General features: G+C 36.3%; 1 protein-coding gene across 5 annotated transcripts in view; it reads right to left on the reverse strand.

The window, feature by feature from the left end:
* Positions 1-22,081, reverse strand: part of SCFD1 (sec1 family domain containing 1) — a 110,898-nt gene that overhangs the window by 49,663 nt on the left and 39,154 nt on the right. For all 5 annotated transcript variants that reach the window (XR_004904010.1, XM_028506407.2, XM_028506409.2 and 2 more), the window contains 4 exons: positions 21,763-21,902; positions 18,453-18,543; positions 17,806-17,879; positions 16,411-16,492 (listed from right to left, as the gene is read on the reverse strand). Coding sequence is in view for 4 of the 5 variants with exons in the window: in XM_028506407.2 (XP_028362208.1) it covers positions 16,411-16,492; positions 17,806-17,879; positions 18,453-18,543; positions 21,763-21,902 (387 nt within the window). In the remaining variant the exon portion in view is untranslated. The remainder of the gene's footprint in view (positions 1-16,410; positions 16,493-17,805; positions 17,880-18,452; positions 18,544-21,762; positions 21,903-22,081) is intronic.

A 22,081-nucleotide genomic window follows, 5' to 3' on the forward strand; every position in this document is an offset into this window, starting at 1 on the left:
ATTTGTTTACCATATTCAACTTATAAATTCAAAATTAATTCTGCATGTCATATTTATATTAGGCTAGAAATCACAGAAATCTCAATACTCTATGAATTAGTAACTAGCATACAAATATTACTGTATTCCATGCAAATTAATAGCCATGTTACGGGGTTTTAAGTACACAAATCCACATATTTTCACCTTAACTGAATAGAAAGTTATCCTAATTAAATTACTTTTAATGTTTTTTTTTAATCAAATTTTCTCATTAAAGGTCCCACTTAATACTTTGAAGTTTTAGATAGTGGAAAAGTAGTCAAACTTAGCTTTTCGGTATCACACCTTTTTCCAAATTTAAAATTTGTTGATCAAAATTATGCAAATGAAATTAACATGTTAGGATCCTCCAAAGGAAATAAAAATTATTACAAAATAGCTATTAAATTATTTTTCAGGTAATACAAATGAGAGTAAAGAACATGTTTTCTATTGAAGGTGTTAACAATCTAAGGCAGTGGTTTTCAACCTTCTTCACCCCATGGCACACATACACTAATCACTAAAATTCTGTGGCAAACCAAAAATGTATTTTTTGCTAATCTGACAAAAATCGGTATAATTTTGATTCATTCATAGCAGATGATAATTGTTGTATTGGCTGTTGTCACTTTTTTATTTGCTAATCTAAGGAAAAAGAGGTCAATGCCCCTGACTAAATAGTCAAGTATCACGTGTTTTAAAAATTCTTATGGGATGTCAATTGAAAATCACTGATGTAAAGGGGAACAGAAACCATTTATGAAATAAGTTATAATATTTACAGACATCAACCAAGAACCAATATATAAATACAGAACATAAATAAATATATTAAGCTAGATGATGAGAGAATTAAATGGTTAATCAATTGTGGAGAAGGGAGTGGTAAAATTTGAGCTGATTTGTGAAAGTGACTTGGAGACATGGACAGATAAATTGATTTCAGTTAACAGGAACATACAAAAACATAATCAGACTGGAGAAACCTGAATGGTAGGCTAAGAAGTGGCTTCATATGAGGCAAAAGGAGATCAGTCAGAGTCCCTCAATCTCACTGCTCCACAGTGGCACACAAGGCCAGTATTTCAACTCTGGCCTCTTGAAATATTCAGTTTAAAATTCCAAACAACATGCAAAGGTATACATTGAGATCTGTCCTCATCCCTGGTCTCTTCCACCCATTCCTATGGATATTTGTTTCTTGAATAGTTTTTCGGTCTTTTTTTCTTGCAAATGTAAGCAAACAGGGTCTATAACCCAACATTCCTCCATTTTCTGACACAAAAGGTGATATATACTGTATTCCTCAGTCCCTTGCTTTCACTCAACAATAAACCTCACATCAGTACATTGAGAATTTCCTTGTCAATAAGCTCCTGATAAGAATATAATAAAGTTTAGGAGAGTTTTTCTTTTTATAAACTCTTTGTCCCTTCATCTTCTTCAGACTCCCTGATATAGGAGCTATTTTAGCTACTGTACAAATCTATTTTGAATACCAAAACAGATAAGGTGAAATTTTAGGAATGGAAAAATATAATATTAAAAGTGAATGAAAGAAAGAGAGATCCTGGGAAAGAGACCCTGGAGGTGGCTGTGGACATGGAGAGGAAGACATATATATTAATAATTACATGAGAATGGCTATGAAAAGCAAACCAGTGAAAAAAGTCAAAGACAACTCCTGTGAAACTAGGATGATGGTAGTAGGAATTATGTTAATGCAAATATTAGATTAGGAAAGGCTAATTATCTGTAGACTGACGCCAGAAATGGGGGAGCGTGAAAGCAATAGAAGAAGGTGTTAGGCTGACTTGCAGACCCACACAATCTATTCCAGCTAACCCTGCTGTTTAACCACTGTACACCAGGATAAGTTCCCTCTAGTCATATCAAATAACTCACTTTTCATTAAACATTGTATATCTAGGGATAGGCTCTGATTATTCCCATAGCTTTTTAAAACTATATTCCTCTTCAATCTCTGGCCTGGTGAATTCTACTCATTGGTCAAGGACCAGCTTCTCTGCAACTCTTTCTTCAATCTCTGTTCTTTCCACCTCTTGCCCCTCCCCCCGGTCTCTTTCTCAGTTCTTAGAATTTATTACTCCTTTAAATGTGTACCAACAGCACTTTACATACCTCTTCACAATAACAACAATCTCATTATATTATTTTTTTATTTACATGCTATCCTTCTAAAATGTAAACTCCCTAGAGTATGTCTACTTAATCATTTAACCCTACTAGTCTAATGAAGCACCATGGCTCATAACAAGGACTTGACAAGACAACTGTCAAATTTCTAAGCTGACATCAGGACATACAAAGATAAGTAGTCATCTTTTAAAGTCATGAACCCTGGCTGGGTAGCTTAGTTGGTTAGAGTGCTGTCCTGATACACCAAGTTGTGGGTTCGATCCCCAGTCAGGGCACATACAAGAATCAACCAATGAATGCATAAATAAGTGGAACAACAAACTGATGTTTCTGACTCTTTTTCTCCCTTCCTGTCTCTCTAAAATCAATTAAATCAATAAAAATAAAAAAAAGAAAGCCATAGCCTGGCTAGGTGCCTCAGCTGGTTGGAACATCATCCGCACACCAAAAAGTTTACAAGCTGAATTTCTGGTCAGGGCACATACTTAGGCTGTGGGTTCGATCCCCAGTTAGAGCACAAATGGGGGGCAACTGATCGATGTTTCTTTTTCTCTCTTCCTCTCTTTTTAAAATCAATTAAAACAAACAAACAAACAAAGAAAAAACAAACAAACACAGAGCCCTACTGCTGTGGCTCAGTTGGTTGGGTGTTGTCCTGCAAAGAATCAATCTGATGAAAGGTCATCAGATTGATTCTGGGCCAGGGTACCTGCCTAGGTCGCAGCCTGGTCCATGCTGGTGTGTGTGTGTGAGAGAGAGGCAATGGATCCAAGTTTCTCTCTCACATTGATGTTTCTTTCCCTCTCTTTCTTCCTCCCTACCCCCTCTCTAAAAATAAAAAAAAGTCTTTAAAAAGTAAATAAATAAAAAAGTATTCTCAGGTAAGGATTAGGAAAATAAGTCATGAAAGTAGATTAATGAACTTCTAGAGGTGAAAGATGTAAACAATGAAGTCTTGAGTGATTTGATATATAAAACTAAGTATGCTAAATGAAATGATATAATCAGTAAAGAAACATGAGAATCATTTTGTTCTTCTTGATATATTAATTTACTCATACTTTAACTTCTAATAAGCAATGAAAACAAAACCCAAAGCCATTTTGATTGGTAATGGGTAGGGAGCTTCTTTTGGAGGTGAAGAAAATGTTCTAAAATATACAATGCGTGTGGTTGTACAACTGTGTGAATATACTAAAAAACACTGACTTGTAAACTTTAAATAGGTGAATTACATGGTACATGAATTATACCTCAATGAAGCTGTTAAACAAAAGTTAACTAAGCCTTTCAGTACACTAAGAGGGAGAGAGTTCCATGAAGGAAGGAATGGATTGAGTAGAAATTTCCTAACCTCCATAAGAGAATAGGTGTCTTTCAGTATTATGTATAAGCACTTTACTTACAGCTATGGCATTCAAATGTTTTTAAACAGTGAATCTCAGAACCCTCTCTTTCAAACCAAATCTTCTGCAGACCCTAAAATTAAGTAGATACAAGTGACCCATTAAATGTCTCAAGTGTACCAGAAAACAGTGTTTAAAAACTACTGACATATGCTATCTCATTTTAATTCTCCAAATAATACTAGGAGCTAGAAATTACTAGTCTCATATTAAAGATGAAGAAACAGACACACAGAAACATATATTACTCAAGGTTACCAGAGTAGAAGTAGTAGAGTTGAGATTCAAATCCGGGTCAGACTCCAATGTCCACCACAGATAATGAGTAGAAAAAATTATATTTTCCTCAAGTACAATGTATTGCTTCCTTTGTATATATGCTTCATGAAAAAAAGTATATATGTCAATTAGTACATATTTGGGTTTTTTGTAATATACATAGTTTATGTATATGTGCCAAAAGGTTATTTTGGTCAGAGACATAATAATGTATAGGTCCTTTTTCAGTTTATTGAAATAAGGGATAATATACAAAAGGGATTAGAGAATTTCTATAATCCCCAAAACTGATTATTTTTATGCAATACGAGTTCAAAGGAGAATACAATTTAGATAACAAGAGTTATATAGAAAAATTAAAAATATAAAATAATAAGATCAAGATAAACAGATTTTTGGTAGATTCAATAAATATTAAGAATGAGTAAGAAAGGAATTTTAGAGAAAACCGAAAGCCTATGTATGAAATATAAATTTTAGCTAGTAAATATAAATTCGCAGAGCCATGAATTCTCAAAAATCCCTTTTAAAAATCAGCTGTCCCCTTTCTGCACAGTAATGGAACACCCTTACGAGTTATCTAGGATGTACAAATACAGTAGACCCTTGGACAACAGGAATGTGAATTGTGTGAGTCCACTAATACGCATTTTTTTTCAATTAATACACAGTTGACCCTCTGTATCCTGGGTTTTGCATGAGTGGACTAAAACAACTTTGTACCAAAAATGCTATTTTTGATTTTAATTGGACGTGGGTGGTGCCCCTACCTCCTGTGTTGTTCAAGTATCAACTGTAGCATACAGATTTTGCCTTTTGAAAATCATGAACTAAAAACAATTGTCATGATCCATATAGGACATGAAGTGAATTCCCTTTTCCTTTCTACAACTGATGAGTATTTTTCCTTCTTTTTACTGTTCCTCTTTTCATTCTAGCCAGGTGATCCATAAAATTATATTTGAAGGTGTTCTATGACACAGGTGGTGGGCTGAAAATATTTACTTTGGGGCAATTGCTCATATGTCAGACTGACTTAAGACATCTTGATAAAATCCGCCCCACACCTTTACCTCATTTCTGTGCAGAGATGGAACAGTGTACTGGTGTGGAACCTGGTTAGGATATTCAATTTCTACAACAGGCTATCAACCTTACTACTTGGTTATCTCATTTCCAAATATATACACTTTTTTTCTCTCAACCCAAATCACCAAAGTTCTAGAATCTAGGTCCAAATCTGAATGTGTAACCTCAACTTCTCTGCTAACTCTCATCAAAAGCCCAACTGAAAAAAGTGTTAATATATTAAAGAATGTGCAATTCTTTAATTCTTTCCACTCCAGATATTAACATGGTATAAACTTAGACCTTACTACCTTGGTGACTTAGAAAACTACTCTCATTTAATTATATTTTAATATTATACCCTTGACTTTTACTAAAGTTGCCATGAAATCCATGACTGTAACTGATACTAAAATATGGCATCATCAAATCATTTGGTTTAATTTAGACAGTGCCTGATATGAGCAATGTCTTTTGTAATATGATGCTAAGAAATACTTTGCTTAGAATAAGAACACAAAAACCAGAAATTTCCCTTTCTGATGAGAAGCTTAAGTTTGTTCTTTTTTTACAACTTAATCATCTCTCTCTTTTTAAAGTCTTGGTTGCCAGAAACTTTAAAGCCAAATTTGAGAATTACTATTTTAACTATATAGCAACTATAATGAGTTTTTATTTCATTATTCTGTCATATGTGCTATCTATGAAAGATGCCTTAAACCTCTTTAAGAATAAGGAAACAACTTTATTTATAAATTTATCCTATACATTGACTCCTAGTACAAATATTTAAATTCTGACTAAAGTTATCTATGAATAAAACATTTAAAATGTACATGAAGTAATCTTTATAGATGACTAGTATTAGGAAAATACAAATATTAGCCCTGGCCAGTGTGGCTTGGTTAGACCACTGTTCTATAAACTGAAGGGTCGCAGGTTCAATTATAGTCAGGGCACATGCTTAGGTTGCAGGTTCGGTCCCTGGTTGGGGCGCACACAAGAGGCAACTGATTGATATTTCTCTCTCACATCAATGTTTCTACCTGCCCCCGCATCCCTTTCCCTTTCTCTAAGCATGTCCTCTGGTAAGGAAAAAAATACTAGCAACCTTATTAAAATATTAAAAAAAATGCCTTATAATATTTCTGGAAAAAATAGAGGTTTACACGCTACTTGTCAACTATTACAAATTTTATTTTACTATGCCTCTCAGAAGCACTTAGTTTTAATTAAGCAAATTAAATCCAAAGATAGCACATGAAAAGAAACAAGACCTAGAGCAGAAATCAATAAAGAAAAATCACTGGAACCAAAAACTGGTTCTTCCTGCCCCCCGCCCCCCAAAGATTTTATTTGTTTATTTTTAGAGAGGGGAAGGGAAGGAGAAAGAGTGTGAGAGAAACATCAATGTGTGGTTGCCTCATATGCTCCAAATTGGGGACCCGGCCCACAACCTAGGCATGTGCCTTCACTGGGAATTGAACTGGTGACCCTTCGGTTTGCAGGCCTGCGCTCAATCCACTGAGCTATACCAGCCAGGGCTGGTTCTTTAAAAGATCTTTCAAATTGATAACTCTAGTCAGGTTAACTATGAAAAAAGGAGAGGGAACACAAATGACTAATACCAGAAATGGAAGAAAGGCCATCCCTACTGATCCCATGACATTATAAACCAATTCCTTGAAAGACAATCTACCAAAACTCACTAAAGGAGAAACAGATAATTTGAATGGGCCAACAGCTATTAAAGAAATTAATCAATAGTTAATAATATTGCTTCCAAAACAGAAAGCATCAGGTGAAGATGGGTTCACTAGTGAAATCTCCCCAACATTAAGGAAGAAGTTATACCAACACTCTACAAAACAGAATGTCTTCTAGAAAACAGAATGCAAATGAAAAACTAGGTGATTTCCTGCTAAGATCAGGAACAAGGCAAGGATGCCCCCTCTCACACTCCTATTTAACATTACACTGGAAGCTTTAGTTAGTGCAATAAACATAAAATGAAATAAGAGGTATATAGGCTGGGGAGACAGAAGTAAAACTATCTTTTTTTTTTTTTTTTTTTTTTGCAGATGACATGATTGTCAATGTAGAAAATTCCAAAGAAACAACACAATACTTCTGGAACTAACAAGTGACTAGAGCACAGTTGTAAGGCACAAGGCTGATACAAAGTCAACAGCTACATCAGGAATAAAGGTAAAAACATCCCCTCACTGTTGCTGTCAACATTGTTGAAGGTCCTAGTTGATGAGAAGACAAGAAAAGGAAATCAACGGAATACAGCATGGGGAAAAAAAAGAAATAAAACTGTCTTTGTTCACAGATGACATGTTTGTCTATATAGAAAATACCACAGAAAAAAACAAAACTCTCCATAAACTACTAAGTGACAACAGCAAGGCTGCAGGATACAAGGTTAATATATAAAAATCAATTGTTTTCCAATATATTAGCAATGAAAAGCTGAAATTTGAAATTAAAGAACAATACCATTTCTATTAGTATTCAAAGCATAAACAAATGAATGTTACAAGTCTAATAAAACATCTATATGATCTATGAGAAAAACTATAAACTTCTGATAAAAGAAATTAAAAAATGAAATAGATACCTGTATTTTTCAGATTAAAAGATGTACCCCCCAGATTTGGGAGGAAAATGGGGGTACATCTTATAGACCGAATGTAGCTTACCTGGTTTGCTGTGGGTGGGGTGTGTGTGTGTGGGGGGGGGGGGGGGGTGGCGGCCTATGTTGTATTATTAAATATTTTACCACATTTTTTGCTTTAAATTTTTTTTCCTATTTTCCTCCTCTAAAATCTAGGTGCGTCTCATGGTCCGGTACGTCTTCCAGTCCGAAAAATTTGGTACCTTACGCTCATGAATAGGAAGACTCAGTATTGTCAGTATGTTAGTTCTTTCCAACTTGATCTACAGAATCAACCAATCCCAATAAAAATTGCAGCAAGTTATTTTGTAGACATTGACAAAAAGATTCTAAGGTTTATATGGAGATATGAAAGACCCAGAGTAGCCAACACAGTCAAGGAGAAAAAATAAAGGAGGAAGGATAATACCTGATTTTTAAGATTTACATAGTAAAACTATAGTAATTAAGACCATGTAGTAGACAAATAAACCAATGGAACAGAAAAGAATGCAGAAATAGATCTATACAAATGAAGCCAACTGATCTTTGACAAAAAAAGCAAATGCAATTAGAGAAAGACAATCTTTTAAAAAAATGGTGCTAGAACAATTGTATGTCCACATGTAAAAAAATGAATCTAGACACAGATCCTACAACTTCACAAACATTAACTAAAAATGGATAAAAGACCTAAATGTAAATTGTAAAACTATAAAACCTCTAGTTTTATAGGAGAACATTTAGAGGACCATGGGTATAGTGACGACTTTTTAGATACAACACCAGTGGCACAATCCATGAAAGAAATAATCAATAAGCTAGATTTAATTAAAAATTTCTGCTCTCTCAAAGACATTGTCAAGAGAATGAGAAGACAAGCCACAGAAAGGGGGAAATATTTTCAAAAGACATATCCATTGAAAAAACTCTCCCCTCCCCAAAGTACAAAGAACTCTTAAAACTCAACGGTAAGAACAATCTGATGATAAAATGGGCCAAAAACTTGTACACTTCACCAAAGAAGATACAGATGGCAAATAAGCATATGAAAAGATGTTCCATATCATATGTCCTTACAGATTTGCAGATTACAACAACCAGTGAGAATGGCTGAAATCCAACAATGACAACACCAAATGCAAACAAGGCTGTGGAGCAACAGGAGCTCCCATTCAGTGCTGGTGGGACTGCAGTGGTGGAGCCACTTTGGAAGACAGTTCGGCAGTTGGCAGTTTGTTACAAATCTAAACATACTGTTACCATATGATTTAGCAATCACCCTCTTGGTATTTCCCTAACAGAGTTGGAAACTTCTGTCTATCCAAAAACTTTCAAGTGAATGTTTATTGCACCCTTATCATATCTGTGAAAAAGCTGGAAGCAACCAACATATCCTTCAATAGTTGAATGGACAAACTGTGGTATGTTTAGACAAAAAAAAAATATAGTCAGCAATAAAAAGAAATGAGTGATCAATCCACGAAAGGACATGGAGGGATCTTAAATGCACATTGTGAACTGAAAGAAGCCAACCTGGAAAGGCTACATACTATATGATTTCAACTCTGTGACATTCTAGAAAGGATAACACTATGGAGACAGTAAAAAGGTCATTGGTTGTCAGGGATTCACAGGATAAAACAGGGATGGAAAGGTGGAGCACAGATGATTTTTAGGGCAATGAAACTATTCTGTATGATACTTTAATAAGAATACATGCCTTTATGCATTTGTCAAAACCCACAGAATGAACAACACAAAAAGCCCAATAAACATGAACTTAAATAATAATGTATTATTATTACTTATGTATTACTTATGTATTACTTATCAATTTTAACAGATGTAACACACTAATACAAAATGTTAATAACAGGGTAAACTGGGTAGTTCAGGGGGTATATGGAAATTCTCTGTATTTTTTGCTCTTTTTTCTACAAAAATAAAACTGTTCTAGCTTTTCTTTGATACCCTGAGAAGGGCCCATACAGTGTTGTTCTCATTTCCCAGGTAATTCAAAGGGAAAGTTTCACAATGTTTGGAGACCTTAATGTGCTGCAAATGAAGGAGGAGAATGTCTTCAAGTTCCTTGCAGCAGGAAGCCACTTAGGTAGCACCAAACTTGACTTTCAAGTGGAATAGTACAGGTGCAAAAGGAAGAGTGATGATATCTACATCATAAAAATGTGAAGAGAACCAGGGAGATTTGCTGGCAGCTCGTGCCATTGATGCCACTGAAACCCTGCTGATGTCAGTGTTGTATCGCCCAGGAATACTGGCCAGTGAGCTGTGAAGTTTGCTGCTGCCACTGAAGCCACTCCTGCTGCTGGCTGCTTCACTCCTAGACCTCCACTAACTAGGCCCTAGCAGTCTTCTGGGGGCTGAGACTTCTGGTGGTGGTTACTGATTCCAGGGCTGACCACTAGCCCCCCACAGAAGTGTCTCATGTTAACCTTCCTACCATTGCTCTGTGTAACAGACTCTTCCTCTGCAGTATGTGGGCACTGTCACCCCTGGCAACAGCAAGGGGGCTCACTCAGTGGGTCTGATGTGGGTCAGTGGGTCTGGAAGCCTACTACAGGCACTGCCCTGCCAAACATTGGGAAATAATACGAAACATAGTGTCTCGGGGGAGAGAGAATACACCCACCATCTTCCCTGATGCCTGAAAGGCACCTGACATGGGAGATCCAAGAATCACAACCCCGTTTCCTCCAAAAGCCCTCTCAGAAACAGTCAGGTCTGAGACTAGTCTAAGATTGAGAGCAGGTCAGCAGGCAGAGAAAGGCCGAGGCAGATCCTGTGGTGATTTGGGATGTTTGCTGACATGCCTCTGGACCTAGGGCTGACAAAAGCCAAGTTTGCAGAGCAGCCAGGACCAGAGGAATCAGCCACAAAATGTGGATCGCTTGTAGCCTCAAAAAGGCAGCCAAGGGCCAGATGTAGACAGCACCTGACATTGGCTTATACCAGACTCGGACATCAGAGTTGTATCCAAAGGGAGAAACCCGAAGGCGAGATCTGAACTCTGCTGAGACAAATCTACTTGGTTCTTTTTCCGTCATTTTTGCTATTATTTTCTTAGCCTTTTAATTATTTTTTCTTTTCCTTTTATTTTTGGTGCTCTAATTTTTCTTTCATGTCTCCAACTCTACTTTTATCTTTGATTACTTCATTGTTACCTTCTTCTTGCCCTTTATTATTTTTGTTATTTTTTTTCTGTGTTCCTTTCCCTGTTTTCCTCTTTCATTCATTTTGAGTATTAGTTTTCTTCCCCTTTCTCCTCATAATCACTTTTCTTTCCATTGGTCTTCTCATACTCTTTTTGCTTCGCCCCTTTCTCTACTCTTCCATTTCTCTTTCCACTTTTATTATTCCTTGTTCTCTTGTCATTGATTATGTTGGGGAGGTAGAGGGTTGCTTGTTGTGGTGTGGTTTTTGTGTTGTTTTGCTTTGTTCTGCTAGCATCCACACAACAGTGTACAGCACACAGTTGGGGCTGAACATCTCAGCCAGCCAGCCAGAGGGGAGTTCCCACCCACAAAAGGGCCAACAACGAGGACCCAAATACAACAGAAGAGTCCACATGGCCCACACAGAGGACATTCCTAGAGCATCCAGATCAGGAGATCAAGGAGTCTGCACCACTGGGTCCCACAGCAATCCTAACCCACAAGGCACTCCACAACACAGAGAGTCAAAGCAATCTATCTAATACATAGAAGCAAAACAAACAGACAACTAAAATGGGGAGATAAAGAAACAACTCCCAAATGGAAGAAAAGGAGGAGTCTCCAGAGAAAGAGCTACATGAAATTGGGGCAATCAATTTATCGAACACAGAGTTCAAAGTAATGGTTATAAGGATGCTCAAGGAACTTAGTAGGAACTACATGAGCATGAAAAAGGACATAGAAACCTTGAATAAGAACCAGCTGAAAACGAAGAATGCAATGTCTGAAATGAAGAACACACTAAAAGGAATTAAAAGGAGGCTAGATGAAGCAGAAGATTGAATCAGAGAGTTGGAAGACAAGGTAGGAAAAAAAAAAAAAACCCAGGCAGAGTAACAAAATGAAAAAATACCAAAAAAAAAACCCAAAAACCAAAACCACCCCAAAACAAAACAAAATAAAACAAACCAAAAAACCAAAAAACCCCCTCCAAGAAACGAGGATCATTTAAGGGAGCTTTGGGACAATGTGAAACATAACAATATTTGCATCATGGGGATACCAAAAGGAGAAGAAAAGGAGGAAGGGATAGAAAATCTATTTGAAAAAATAACAGAAAATTTCTCTAACTTGGTGAGGAAAAAAGTCATGCAAGTCTGGGAAGCACAGAGGGCCCCAGTCAAGGTGAACCCAAAAAGGCCTACTCCAAGACACATCACAATCAAAGTGGCAAAATTTACAGACAAAAAGAGAATCTTAAAAGAGCTAGTAACTTACATGGGAACTCTGATAAGGCTATCAGCTGATTTCTCAACAGAAACACTACAACCCAGAAGGGATTGGCATGAAATATTCCAAGTAATGAAAAGCAAGGACGTGTAACCAAGACTGCTCTATCTAGAAAGGCTCTTGTTTAAAGTAAAGTGAAATAAAGAGCTTCCCAGACCAAAAAAAAAAAAAAAAAAGGCTAAAAGAATACATCTCCATCATGCCAGTATTGCAAGGGATGCTAAAGGGACTGTTTTAAGAAGAAGAAATAGAGAGGAACACAGGTACAAAGGAAAAAATGGCAATAAATAAGTACCTGTCAATAACAACCCTAAATGTAAATGGATTAAATGCTCCAATTAAAAGCCACAAAGTAGCTGAATAGATAAGAAAACACAACTTGCATATATGCTGTCTACAAGAGATCCACTTCAGAACAAAAGACCTACACAGGCTGAAAGTGAAGGGATAGAAAAAATTTTCCACGCAAACAGACATGAAAAAGAAGCTGAGGTAGCAATATTTATATCACACAAAACAGACTTCAAAACAAAGGCCACAGCAAGAGAAAAATAAGGTCACTACATAATACTTAACAGAGCAGTCCAATAAGAGTATAAAACTCTTGTAAACATATATGCACCCAATATAGGATCAACTAAGAAAGAGATACAAAACAATATAGTCATTGTAGGGGACTCTAACACCCCACTGTCAGTAGTGGGGTGTTAAAGTTTGATTTTGCATACAAAAAAAAAATCAACAAAAATATTTCAGCATTGATTGACACTCTACAGCAAATAGACTTGAACCCTAGTGCACTGCTGGTAGGAACAGAGATTGGTGCAGCCACTGTGGAAAATACTATGGAATGTCCTCGAAAAATTAAAAATGGAACTGCCTTTTGATCCAGCAATTCCATTGCTGGGAATATACCTAAGAATTCCAAAATACCAATGCAAAAGAACCTACACACCCTTATGTTCATAGCAGCGCTATTTACAACAGCCCAGTATTGGAAACAGCTTAAGTGCCACCAGTAGATGAATGTATTAAAAAACTGTGGCACATTTACACAATGGAATACTACGCCGCAGAAAGAAAGGAGCAGGAATTCCTACCTCTTGTGACACCATGGATGGAACTGGAGAATATTATGCTAAGTGAAATAAGCCAGGTGGTGAGAGACAAATACCATGTGATTATCAGTTATAAGAGGAATCTAATGAATAAAATAAACTAGTGAGCTAAACAGAACCAGAGACACAAAAACATGGAACAGACTGACAGCGTCAAGAAAGGAGGGGGAGGGCAGAATGGTGGAAAGAAGGGGAAGAGACTAGTCAAAGATCATGTATGACTGATCCACGCACATAGACAATAGTGTAGGGATTGACTCCAGGAACTGGGAGTGAACTGGGCAGAGGTGGGCCAAGGGGGAAAAATTGGGACAACTGTAATAGAATAAACCAGAATAAAAAAAAAAATCAGTCAAAATCTAGCCAGAGAAATGCTCTAATTTCCTGGACACTAAAATTCTTTCCCTATTATTACCTGGAGAGTAGTGAGCAGTTCATCAATAAGTTAATGCAAAGAATGATTAAAAAAAATCTATGTTGTATATAAGCATTTAAAATATTCCTTTAACTTAAGACCTGAAATGTAAAATGTAAAATTGTCTGCCAATACTGATGGAGGTCCAAGATATCTTCTTTGAGTACAGAGGTTCACTAACATTTCCCTCCCTTTCTTGCATAAAACACTCCTAGAAGGGATCACCTATGATTTCCAGTCTCACTTTCTTTGAAGTGGAACAAAAAACGTGCAGACATTTGCAAAGCAATTTTAATATATTTTTTTAAGATTTTATTTATTTATTTTTTTAGAGAGGGAAGGGAGGGATGGAGGGAGGGTTAGGGTTAGGGACCACTGGAGATGAATTAAGAGAATTTCTTCTTTATTGTGAAAGCTTATCTTCTAAGAAAAATAAAGAAGTTGAGTGAATGAAAAATTAGCCCCTGGAGGAAAGGCTGAGCTTTGCCCGTAATGTAGACCTAAGACTGTACATGTGTGCTTGATCAGATGATGTCTTTAGATCTAATTCAGTATGTCTTAATTTTCTCCATAAGAAGTAGCAACACAAAAATGAGAGTTTAGCAACAATGAAGAATAGATCCACAATAGCTTACTAAGAACTTGTCCCTTGCTGGCTACGAGGGAATGGAACATTCTGATGTTATAGCTCTTTCTCTGAAGCGGGAGCATTAGGTGAATGAGCACATTAATAGCATTTCTTTCTCATCTACTATTATGCACATGTAGGTATCTTTTACTTTTCTTAGCTATCAGGTGCTAAAGAGTACATAATTCAATTTGGCAATGCAGGTGGGATAAAAATAATTAAAAAATAAATAAAATTTCTCTGAAAATTATTTAAGTAGTCCCAGAAGCCATTATGCAACAACTACTAAGTGGGGAAGGTCACATTTGTGTGAGAAATAAAAGAACTGCTAATGGAAAGGTTTAAACAGTATGAATTATTGGGCTTTCCATCAAGATGGCAGAGCAGTTAAATGTGGTGTTTGCATCCTCCCACGACTATATCAAATTATAACTGAACTATGGAAGACCATCACTGAGAACTACAAGAAGTCTAGCTGAACAGAAGTCCTACAACTAAGGATTTACAGAAGAAGCCATCTCCAGACTAGTAGGAGGGGCAGAGATGCAGAAAGGGCTGGTCCAATACCAAGTGTGGCAGATAAAAACTGGGAGGGATATCTTGGCTGTGGAGGTTGCCCTGAGAGTGAAGAGTCCCAGCCCCACACCAGTTCCCGTGGCCCAGGGTTCTAGTACCAGGAAGGGAAGTGCCCATAACTTCTGACTGTAAAAACCAGTGGGGACTGAGCGAGACAGAGGACTTTTGGAGTTCCAGGTATTCCTCTCAAAGGTCCCCCATGTGCGGACTTATTTGATCTCCAGCTCTGGGGCAGCAGCACAAAGGGCACCCCAGCTCAAAAGGCACCAGGGACATACAGGGAGAAACTGAATTGTCTGGCATCAGGACAAGAGCTAGAGGACAGCTTTCTCTCAGACAGATGTGCTGGCAGAGACCACTGGTCCTTTGCTGAGCCCTCCTACCACAGAGGCAGCAGGTGGAAGCCATATTTGAGTCTCCATCAGCCTGGCTAGCACTGTTCCTCAGATTCTTCCCTCCCAACTTTCGGGCCCACCCAAGCTGCTTTCAGTGGCCTTTCCACATAAATGGCATGTTTTGGCTCATGCTGTGCAGTTTCCTAAAATCTCTCAAAGACTCTCAGTAAACAGACGTGTACAATCTTTTCCCACTTTACAGAGTTACTACATAGAAAAGGGAAAATATCCACAGAATCATTTATAGACTGAAATTGTTCCTATTCCTGTAGGTACATGAAAACAGCAATTAGCAATATCAAGATGTGGAACAAAGAAAAAAATCAGGTTGTTAGCTTAATAGAAATTATGCAGGTTTAAATCCCATGCTGCACAATGCTCATCATCTATCTATATTAGCTTCTTCCTAATGCCCTGAGACTTTTTAAATCATTGAAAACAAAAAATGTTTAAGTCACTTTTCTGTAAATCCAAAGTGTTATCAACATCTTTGACAGGCAGCAAGTATATTCAGCTTTTTCACATTGCTTTTTCACATGTATCATATTAAATGGAAAGTAGGGGGTCACATCCTAGGATATGGTCAAGCTGTCATTGGAATTCAGCACCATGTCCAGAGAATAAATACTTGTAGAATGCTGAAGAACTAATTAAGTCAAGCTAATATGGGGTAATCATGAATAAAATAATGAGAAAAACCATAACAACATATAGGAAGTCCACCACCTTTGTTCTGAAATCACACTACAATAGGAAATAGTAAGGAGATGTAATGCTAACACTCATCTACAACTATAAAAAAAAATGCTAACACTCATCTACAACTAAAAAGTTCAGAACCAAGTTACACAATGAAATGATATTATTAATGGATATTTTAGACAGAACTGTAATAAAATGGATTTCTAAGTCTGTATTACTGATGTTTAGATGGCAGGTCTACTGTTGAAAGAATATGTGTACAGACAGTAGTAAGGCAGTGTGACTTAATAGAAATATCAGATTCTAACCTCTGTTTACTGAATGTTTGACCTTGGGCAAATGAATTCTCTCTCTAGATTACTAAGTTTCCTTACTTGCAAAAAGTGAAGGTAATACTACTACCTGAATGCTATAGTGAGAGCCAAAGAGATAATGAATATGAAAGCATCTTACAAAGCATAAAACCCTATGTAAACAGAAATTATATTGTGGGGGGGAAGACAGTTACATTTACCTTTATATGTTCTAAAACAGCAGTAGCAACATTTGTGTGGAGATCAATAAGTCTTTTTTTTTCGAGGAGCTCTGGCAAAGAACTACAAACATCAAAAAATTGAAAGTTAACCATTAAATTTTCTAAGAAAATGATACAGACCTTAATAAAATCCACACCTGGGTGTTTCCTCTGAGGAAACTTGAAATGGTAAATGTAGTAAGTTTAACTATGAACTGATAGTTTAATACAGGTGAAGTGCTTCTTAGTTTATCTGTCTCCCAAATATCATTATTCTATCACTTCACTTTCTGGTTCCAAAATTTGCAGGTTTAGAAGAAAATCAGATTAATGGAAATATAATTGTACCTATATTTCTAAAACACATCTCTCTCTCTCTCCTTGATAGCATTTAAAATATCCAAAAGAAAGTATTTAAACTTTAGGTAATGAGGTAATAGCAGCAATGATAATTTAGTAACAATGTGCATTACTTTATCACAAATATTATCTTCTTGCCAAAATTACCCTCATTATACAATTTTCCAACTACTGAAAGAAGCAAATGGTCTGTTATATAAGGAATTTAAATCAGCTTGAATGTGTTAAAAACACAATTTAGTTTTTTAAAGATATATAAGGTCTGTCCAGAAGTTATCCAGCCACATAATATGAAAAATAAAGATATTTATTGAAGATACAAGATACAAGAGACACTGTACAAAGGACAATTACGCTTTAGTCCCCTTCAAAGGAGGTACCTTGGGACCTCACAGTTCTAATCACCATTAGCCACCCTGTCATATTTTCCTGAATCTCATCAACAGTCTAAAATCTCTTCCTTTTCAAAGGTAATTTTAGTTTTGGGAAAAGCCAGAAGTCGCAAGGCATCAAATTTAGGCTGTAGGGGGGCTGAGTCACCTGGGGGATTTGATGTTTCACCAAAAAATTCTGCATGAGATGTGATGCATGAGCAGGCATGTTGTGATGAAGCTGCCAATCATCAGTTGTCTATAGCTGTGGCCTTCTGAATCACCTAAATAGTATCCATGGCAGAATGTCCAAGCTTAATGCAAAATTTGATGTAGGTTCATTGCTCTGCTTGCTCAGTCATCTTGAATGTGTTGGCCACACAGTACACATGCTCACTCAACGGCATCTATTGCCCCCACTCTCTAGTACAGAGAAGTCCTTATTGTTCACACAGGAGCATTCCAGTCCATTCTCCTTGGCTTCCAGGTTATGTTAATGTCACATAAACCATTCTCTTTATATTAACAATGGCTGGACTTTTTCCAGATGGACCTCCTAAGCTATTACCTACTATTTCCCATTATTAAAAAATATTAACGAATTTATCTCCTAAATAAATCTTATCAACAGAAAGACTTCAAAGAGGACATATTCATTACTTACCTAACAGCTGATGTTAGCTTAGCAGTATTGTCAGAAAGCATACTTATGGCTCCTTCATCTTCCCCTTCTAGTCCCTGGGAAGGTAAAAAAGTTCCCAGAATCATTCACACAGCCCAAGTGCAAGCATAAAAATAAAAATATTTCTAAGATCACTGATGAACTGTAAGATTAGGTGACCCAGAAAAATAATTCTCCTTTAAGGAGAAAGCATATGCCTTTGGTAGCTATAGAAAAATTCTATCAAATACCAGCCTAATAAATGGTTGATGACCAACAGCTACAAAAAAGGATCAGCTGGCATTTTCAGATAAAGAAATCAGCTCAGAAACTTGTCACAGGTCACACAGTAATAAACAGTAGAGCTAAAATCTGAAGTTAGATCAAAGTACAGAATGAGTGGCACTGGAATATATATTTCTAAAATAAAGCTGCATTATATATGTTTTCAAATCATCAATTCATACCATTTTTTAAAGTGTTTTCTCTACTCCTCAGTACTTTTATTTCTTTATGAAGAAAATCTTTTATATGAGTTTTTTGTTATTAAAGTAATGAATGAATTTTTATGAGAGGAAAATGTAACTTCTTTCTCCGTCCAGAGGACCTTCTCCTTCCCTATAATTCTAAAAAAGCAAAAAGAATCTTACCATAATGCTTTTAAGCCGTTTGACTTCATCTTCCTGTGCTCTGTAAGATTCTAGTTCTTGCTGAACTGATTCAGCAACTTCTGGGAATGGACTAAAACAATATTGCACAGAAGGGGTTAATATATGAAATTTACAGAGAACTCAAGACAACTCCAAAAAAACAAGCAACTCAATTAAAAAGTGAGCAGAGGACCTGAACAGACACTTCTCCAAAGTGGACATACAAATGGTCAATGGACATATAAAAAGATGCTCACTATCACTAATCAGAGAAATGCAAATTAAAACCCCAATGAGATATCACCTTATACCTGTCAGAAAGCAATAGTAGCAAAAAATTGTCAGAAACCTATCATCAATAAATCAGCAAACAATGAGTGCTGGTGAGGATATGGAGAAAAGGGAACCCTCATGCACTGCTGGCGGGAATGCAGACTGGTACAGCCACAATGAAAAAACAGTGTGGAGATTCCTTAAAAAATTAAAAACAGAACTGCCTTATGACTCAGCAATTCCGTCTCGGGGTATATTTGAAGAAACCCAAAACACTAATTTGAAAGAATATATGCACCCTTATGCTCACTGCATCATTATCTACAATAGCCAAGATTTGGAAGCAATCCTAGTGCCCGTAAATAGCTGAGTGGATTAAAAAACTTGTGATATACATATATATTACACACACACACACACAGTGGAATATTACTCAGCCATAAAATAGAATGAAATCTTATCATTTCAGACAGTATGGATGGACCTAGAGGGTATTATGCTAAGAGAAATATGCCAGACAGAGAAAGACAAATCCCGTTTGATTTCACTTACATGTGTAATCTAAAGATCAAAATAAATGGCCAAAATAGAAAGAGACTCATAGGTACAGAGAATAGATTGATGATTGCCAGAGGGCAGAAGGTTTGACAGGCTGGGTAAAATAGGTGAAAGGATTAAGAAGTACAAATTGGTAGTTACAAAATAGTCATAGGGATTTAAGTAAAACACAGGGAATATAGTCAACCATATTATAATAACTATGTATGGTGCTAAGTGGTACTGGAAATATCAGGGGGAACATTTTGTAAAGTATAAGGCTGCCCAATCTGTATATTGTATACCTGGAACTAATACGAAATAATGCTGAATGCAAACTGTAATTGAAAAAAAAGTTACATGCAGATTTTCTACTGTGCGGTGGTAGGGATTGGGGAGGTTGGTACCCCTAACCCCCTGCATTGTTCATGGGTAAACTGTATATTACAAATACTGTTTCTTTAAAATACATATAATACTTATATATCTAAACAAATTTAATTTCTATTCTCTTCATTAACCATATCACATTTTTTCTCTTCACCTATTGTGCTATTTGGAAGAAAAGTAAAATATCTAAGTGACCAAAAAACAAAGAAGTCATGGTATATCAGTCATCAATGAAATGTTACTGCTCAAATTAAGTCAGAGTGTCAAAGGGTCCACGCAACTACAAAGGAGGTATTTAAAAAGCATTACAGCCCTGGCTGCTGTGGCTCAGTTGGTTGGAGCACTGTCCCTTCTCATAACCTAAGGGATGCAGGTTTGATCTCTGGTCCAGGCACGTACATCCCTGGTTTGGATGCGTACAGTGCCCAGTCTGGGGCCTACAATACCCAGTCTGCAGAAGTCCTGAAAGGGTTTTGAAGAACATAGTCTAGTTTTACATGACAAAAGGAGGCACTAACTCCACCTCTAGCAGAGTCTATATTGGCAAAAGAATATAGCACTGAGTAAGTAAAATGTGCTAGATAAACTAGATGATTCTTATAATCTCTAGAAATTTTAGGTCTCAGAGCTAACAGACAATAATTACAGCTTATGTTTACTGAGTGCTTACTGTATGCCAAACACTCTGCTTATAATTTGTCTTTTATTTTCTCACTTAATCCTGACCACAGTCTTGGTGAAGTACACATTATCAATAGTTAAGACCAGAGACTTTGGATCTGTCAGAACTGAGTTTTATCCCTGGTTTTACCAATAAAGTCTGTGTAAGTTACTTTGTAACATCTCACTTAATCTTGACAATCTTTTGAAACAGAGTAATAGGTAGAATTATCATTCCTTCATTTTACTGATGAAGAAACTGAAGCTCAGAGAGATTTAAGTACTTGTTTAACTCTATGCTATTTCCGAGTGTCCTCTGGGTGCACATCACTATTGCAGTACAATATTCCCAGTGACAGTTATTCAGGGCAACTCCCACTTACAAACAAAAATTTAAAGTCCTGACCTTTGCATTGTTCCTAAACATACGGCTGAAAGAAAATATTTGAAATTTCCTTATTTGAGTGAAGAGGTATTTTTTCTTAAGCTTTTTTCTTAGGGAATGTAAACTTTAAAGTTAACTTAAATATATGCTACATCCTCTCTAAGCAACCTAAATGGAATTACTTGTGTTGCACCACTCTGGACAAAAATGTAGACTACAGAATTCTAAAGAGAAGAAAATCATTTAAAATAAAGTAAATCATAGTAGTACTCAAACTTGCCATAGTCAGAAAGAGGAAGATAGTGGCTTTCTCTGTAGAGAAAACCAAATTCTTTGCTATGACAATATGACTTTCCAGTGTTAAAAACTTGTAAATACAAAACAAACAAAAAAAAGATATAACATATAAAAAACCCCAACAGGTTGAACCTCTACATCCTACTTCTCTTGCAACATAAATGAGGCCAAAAAGAACAGCCATATCAAGGACAGACATGTACATACAGGCCCAATGACACTTGAAGTATTCAAAATAATAATGTATTTCTATAATTGTCGATGAGCAACATTCTTTTTTTCTCAGGGGAATAATTTTTTGTTTGCTTGTTTAGAATGATTTCTTTAGCCACAATGACCAATGGCTGACTTTTGTAACAGTGAGCCCATGATGGAGTCTAAACTTGAAGGGGAGAGAGCAACACAGGGGATCTATGTATCTACCTGCAATAAATCACATGGCAACTAGTACATCTTCCACCTATTATTTGTAATGTACTTTAAATAAAGCTGTTTTTCAGGCTTAGGTATTCCTTCCACAGAGATATGAAACTGGGTTCATATGAAGGCAAACATGGAACAAAAAGGGAAAATCAGACCCTAAAAACATATTTTAATGAAAAGTAAAAATGGTTTTGTTGAAGATTGGTGAGTTTAGCAACAAAATTTACAAAAAGGAAATGGCCCCTATAAAACAACTAACCAAAACCACTCAGGAGTCAGGAAGAAATCAGATGACATCTTCATTTCTTAAGGGGTGAATCTTTTATTTAATGATATTTTTCTTACCTTCCTTTATGTTTCTGCCAAAATTTATCAACTGGAGTTAAATCATAAGACTTTTTGTTTTTTCTCTTTGGTCTAGCACCAGCCGGAGAATTTTCCAATCCTGAAGATTCTTCCAAATTTACTCTGTTTAAGTGAAAATCCTACAACAACAAAAAAGTAATCCTGTATTAAACAACAGCTTTCTGAATTTAAGAACCACAACATTTCCTAAAATAACAATAATAGATTCTTACTGCCTGTTCTAAGATTTCCAAGCATAAAATATAGGATCTGAAATTTAGAATACCTCCTTCTAATGTTTTGTTACACACAAATACTT

This window comes from Phyllostomus discolor, chromosome 1 (genome assembly GCF_004126475.2).
Source record: "Phyllostomus discolor isolate MPI-MPIP mPhyDis1 chromosome 1, mPhyDis1.pri.v3, whole genome shotgun sequence".
Lineage (NCBI taxonomy): Eukaryota > Metazoa > Chordata > Mammalia > Chiroptera > Phyllostomidae > Phyllostomus > Phyllostomus discolor.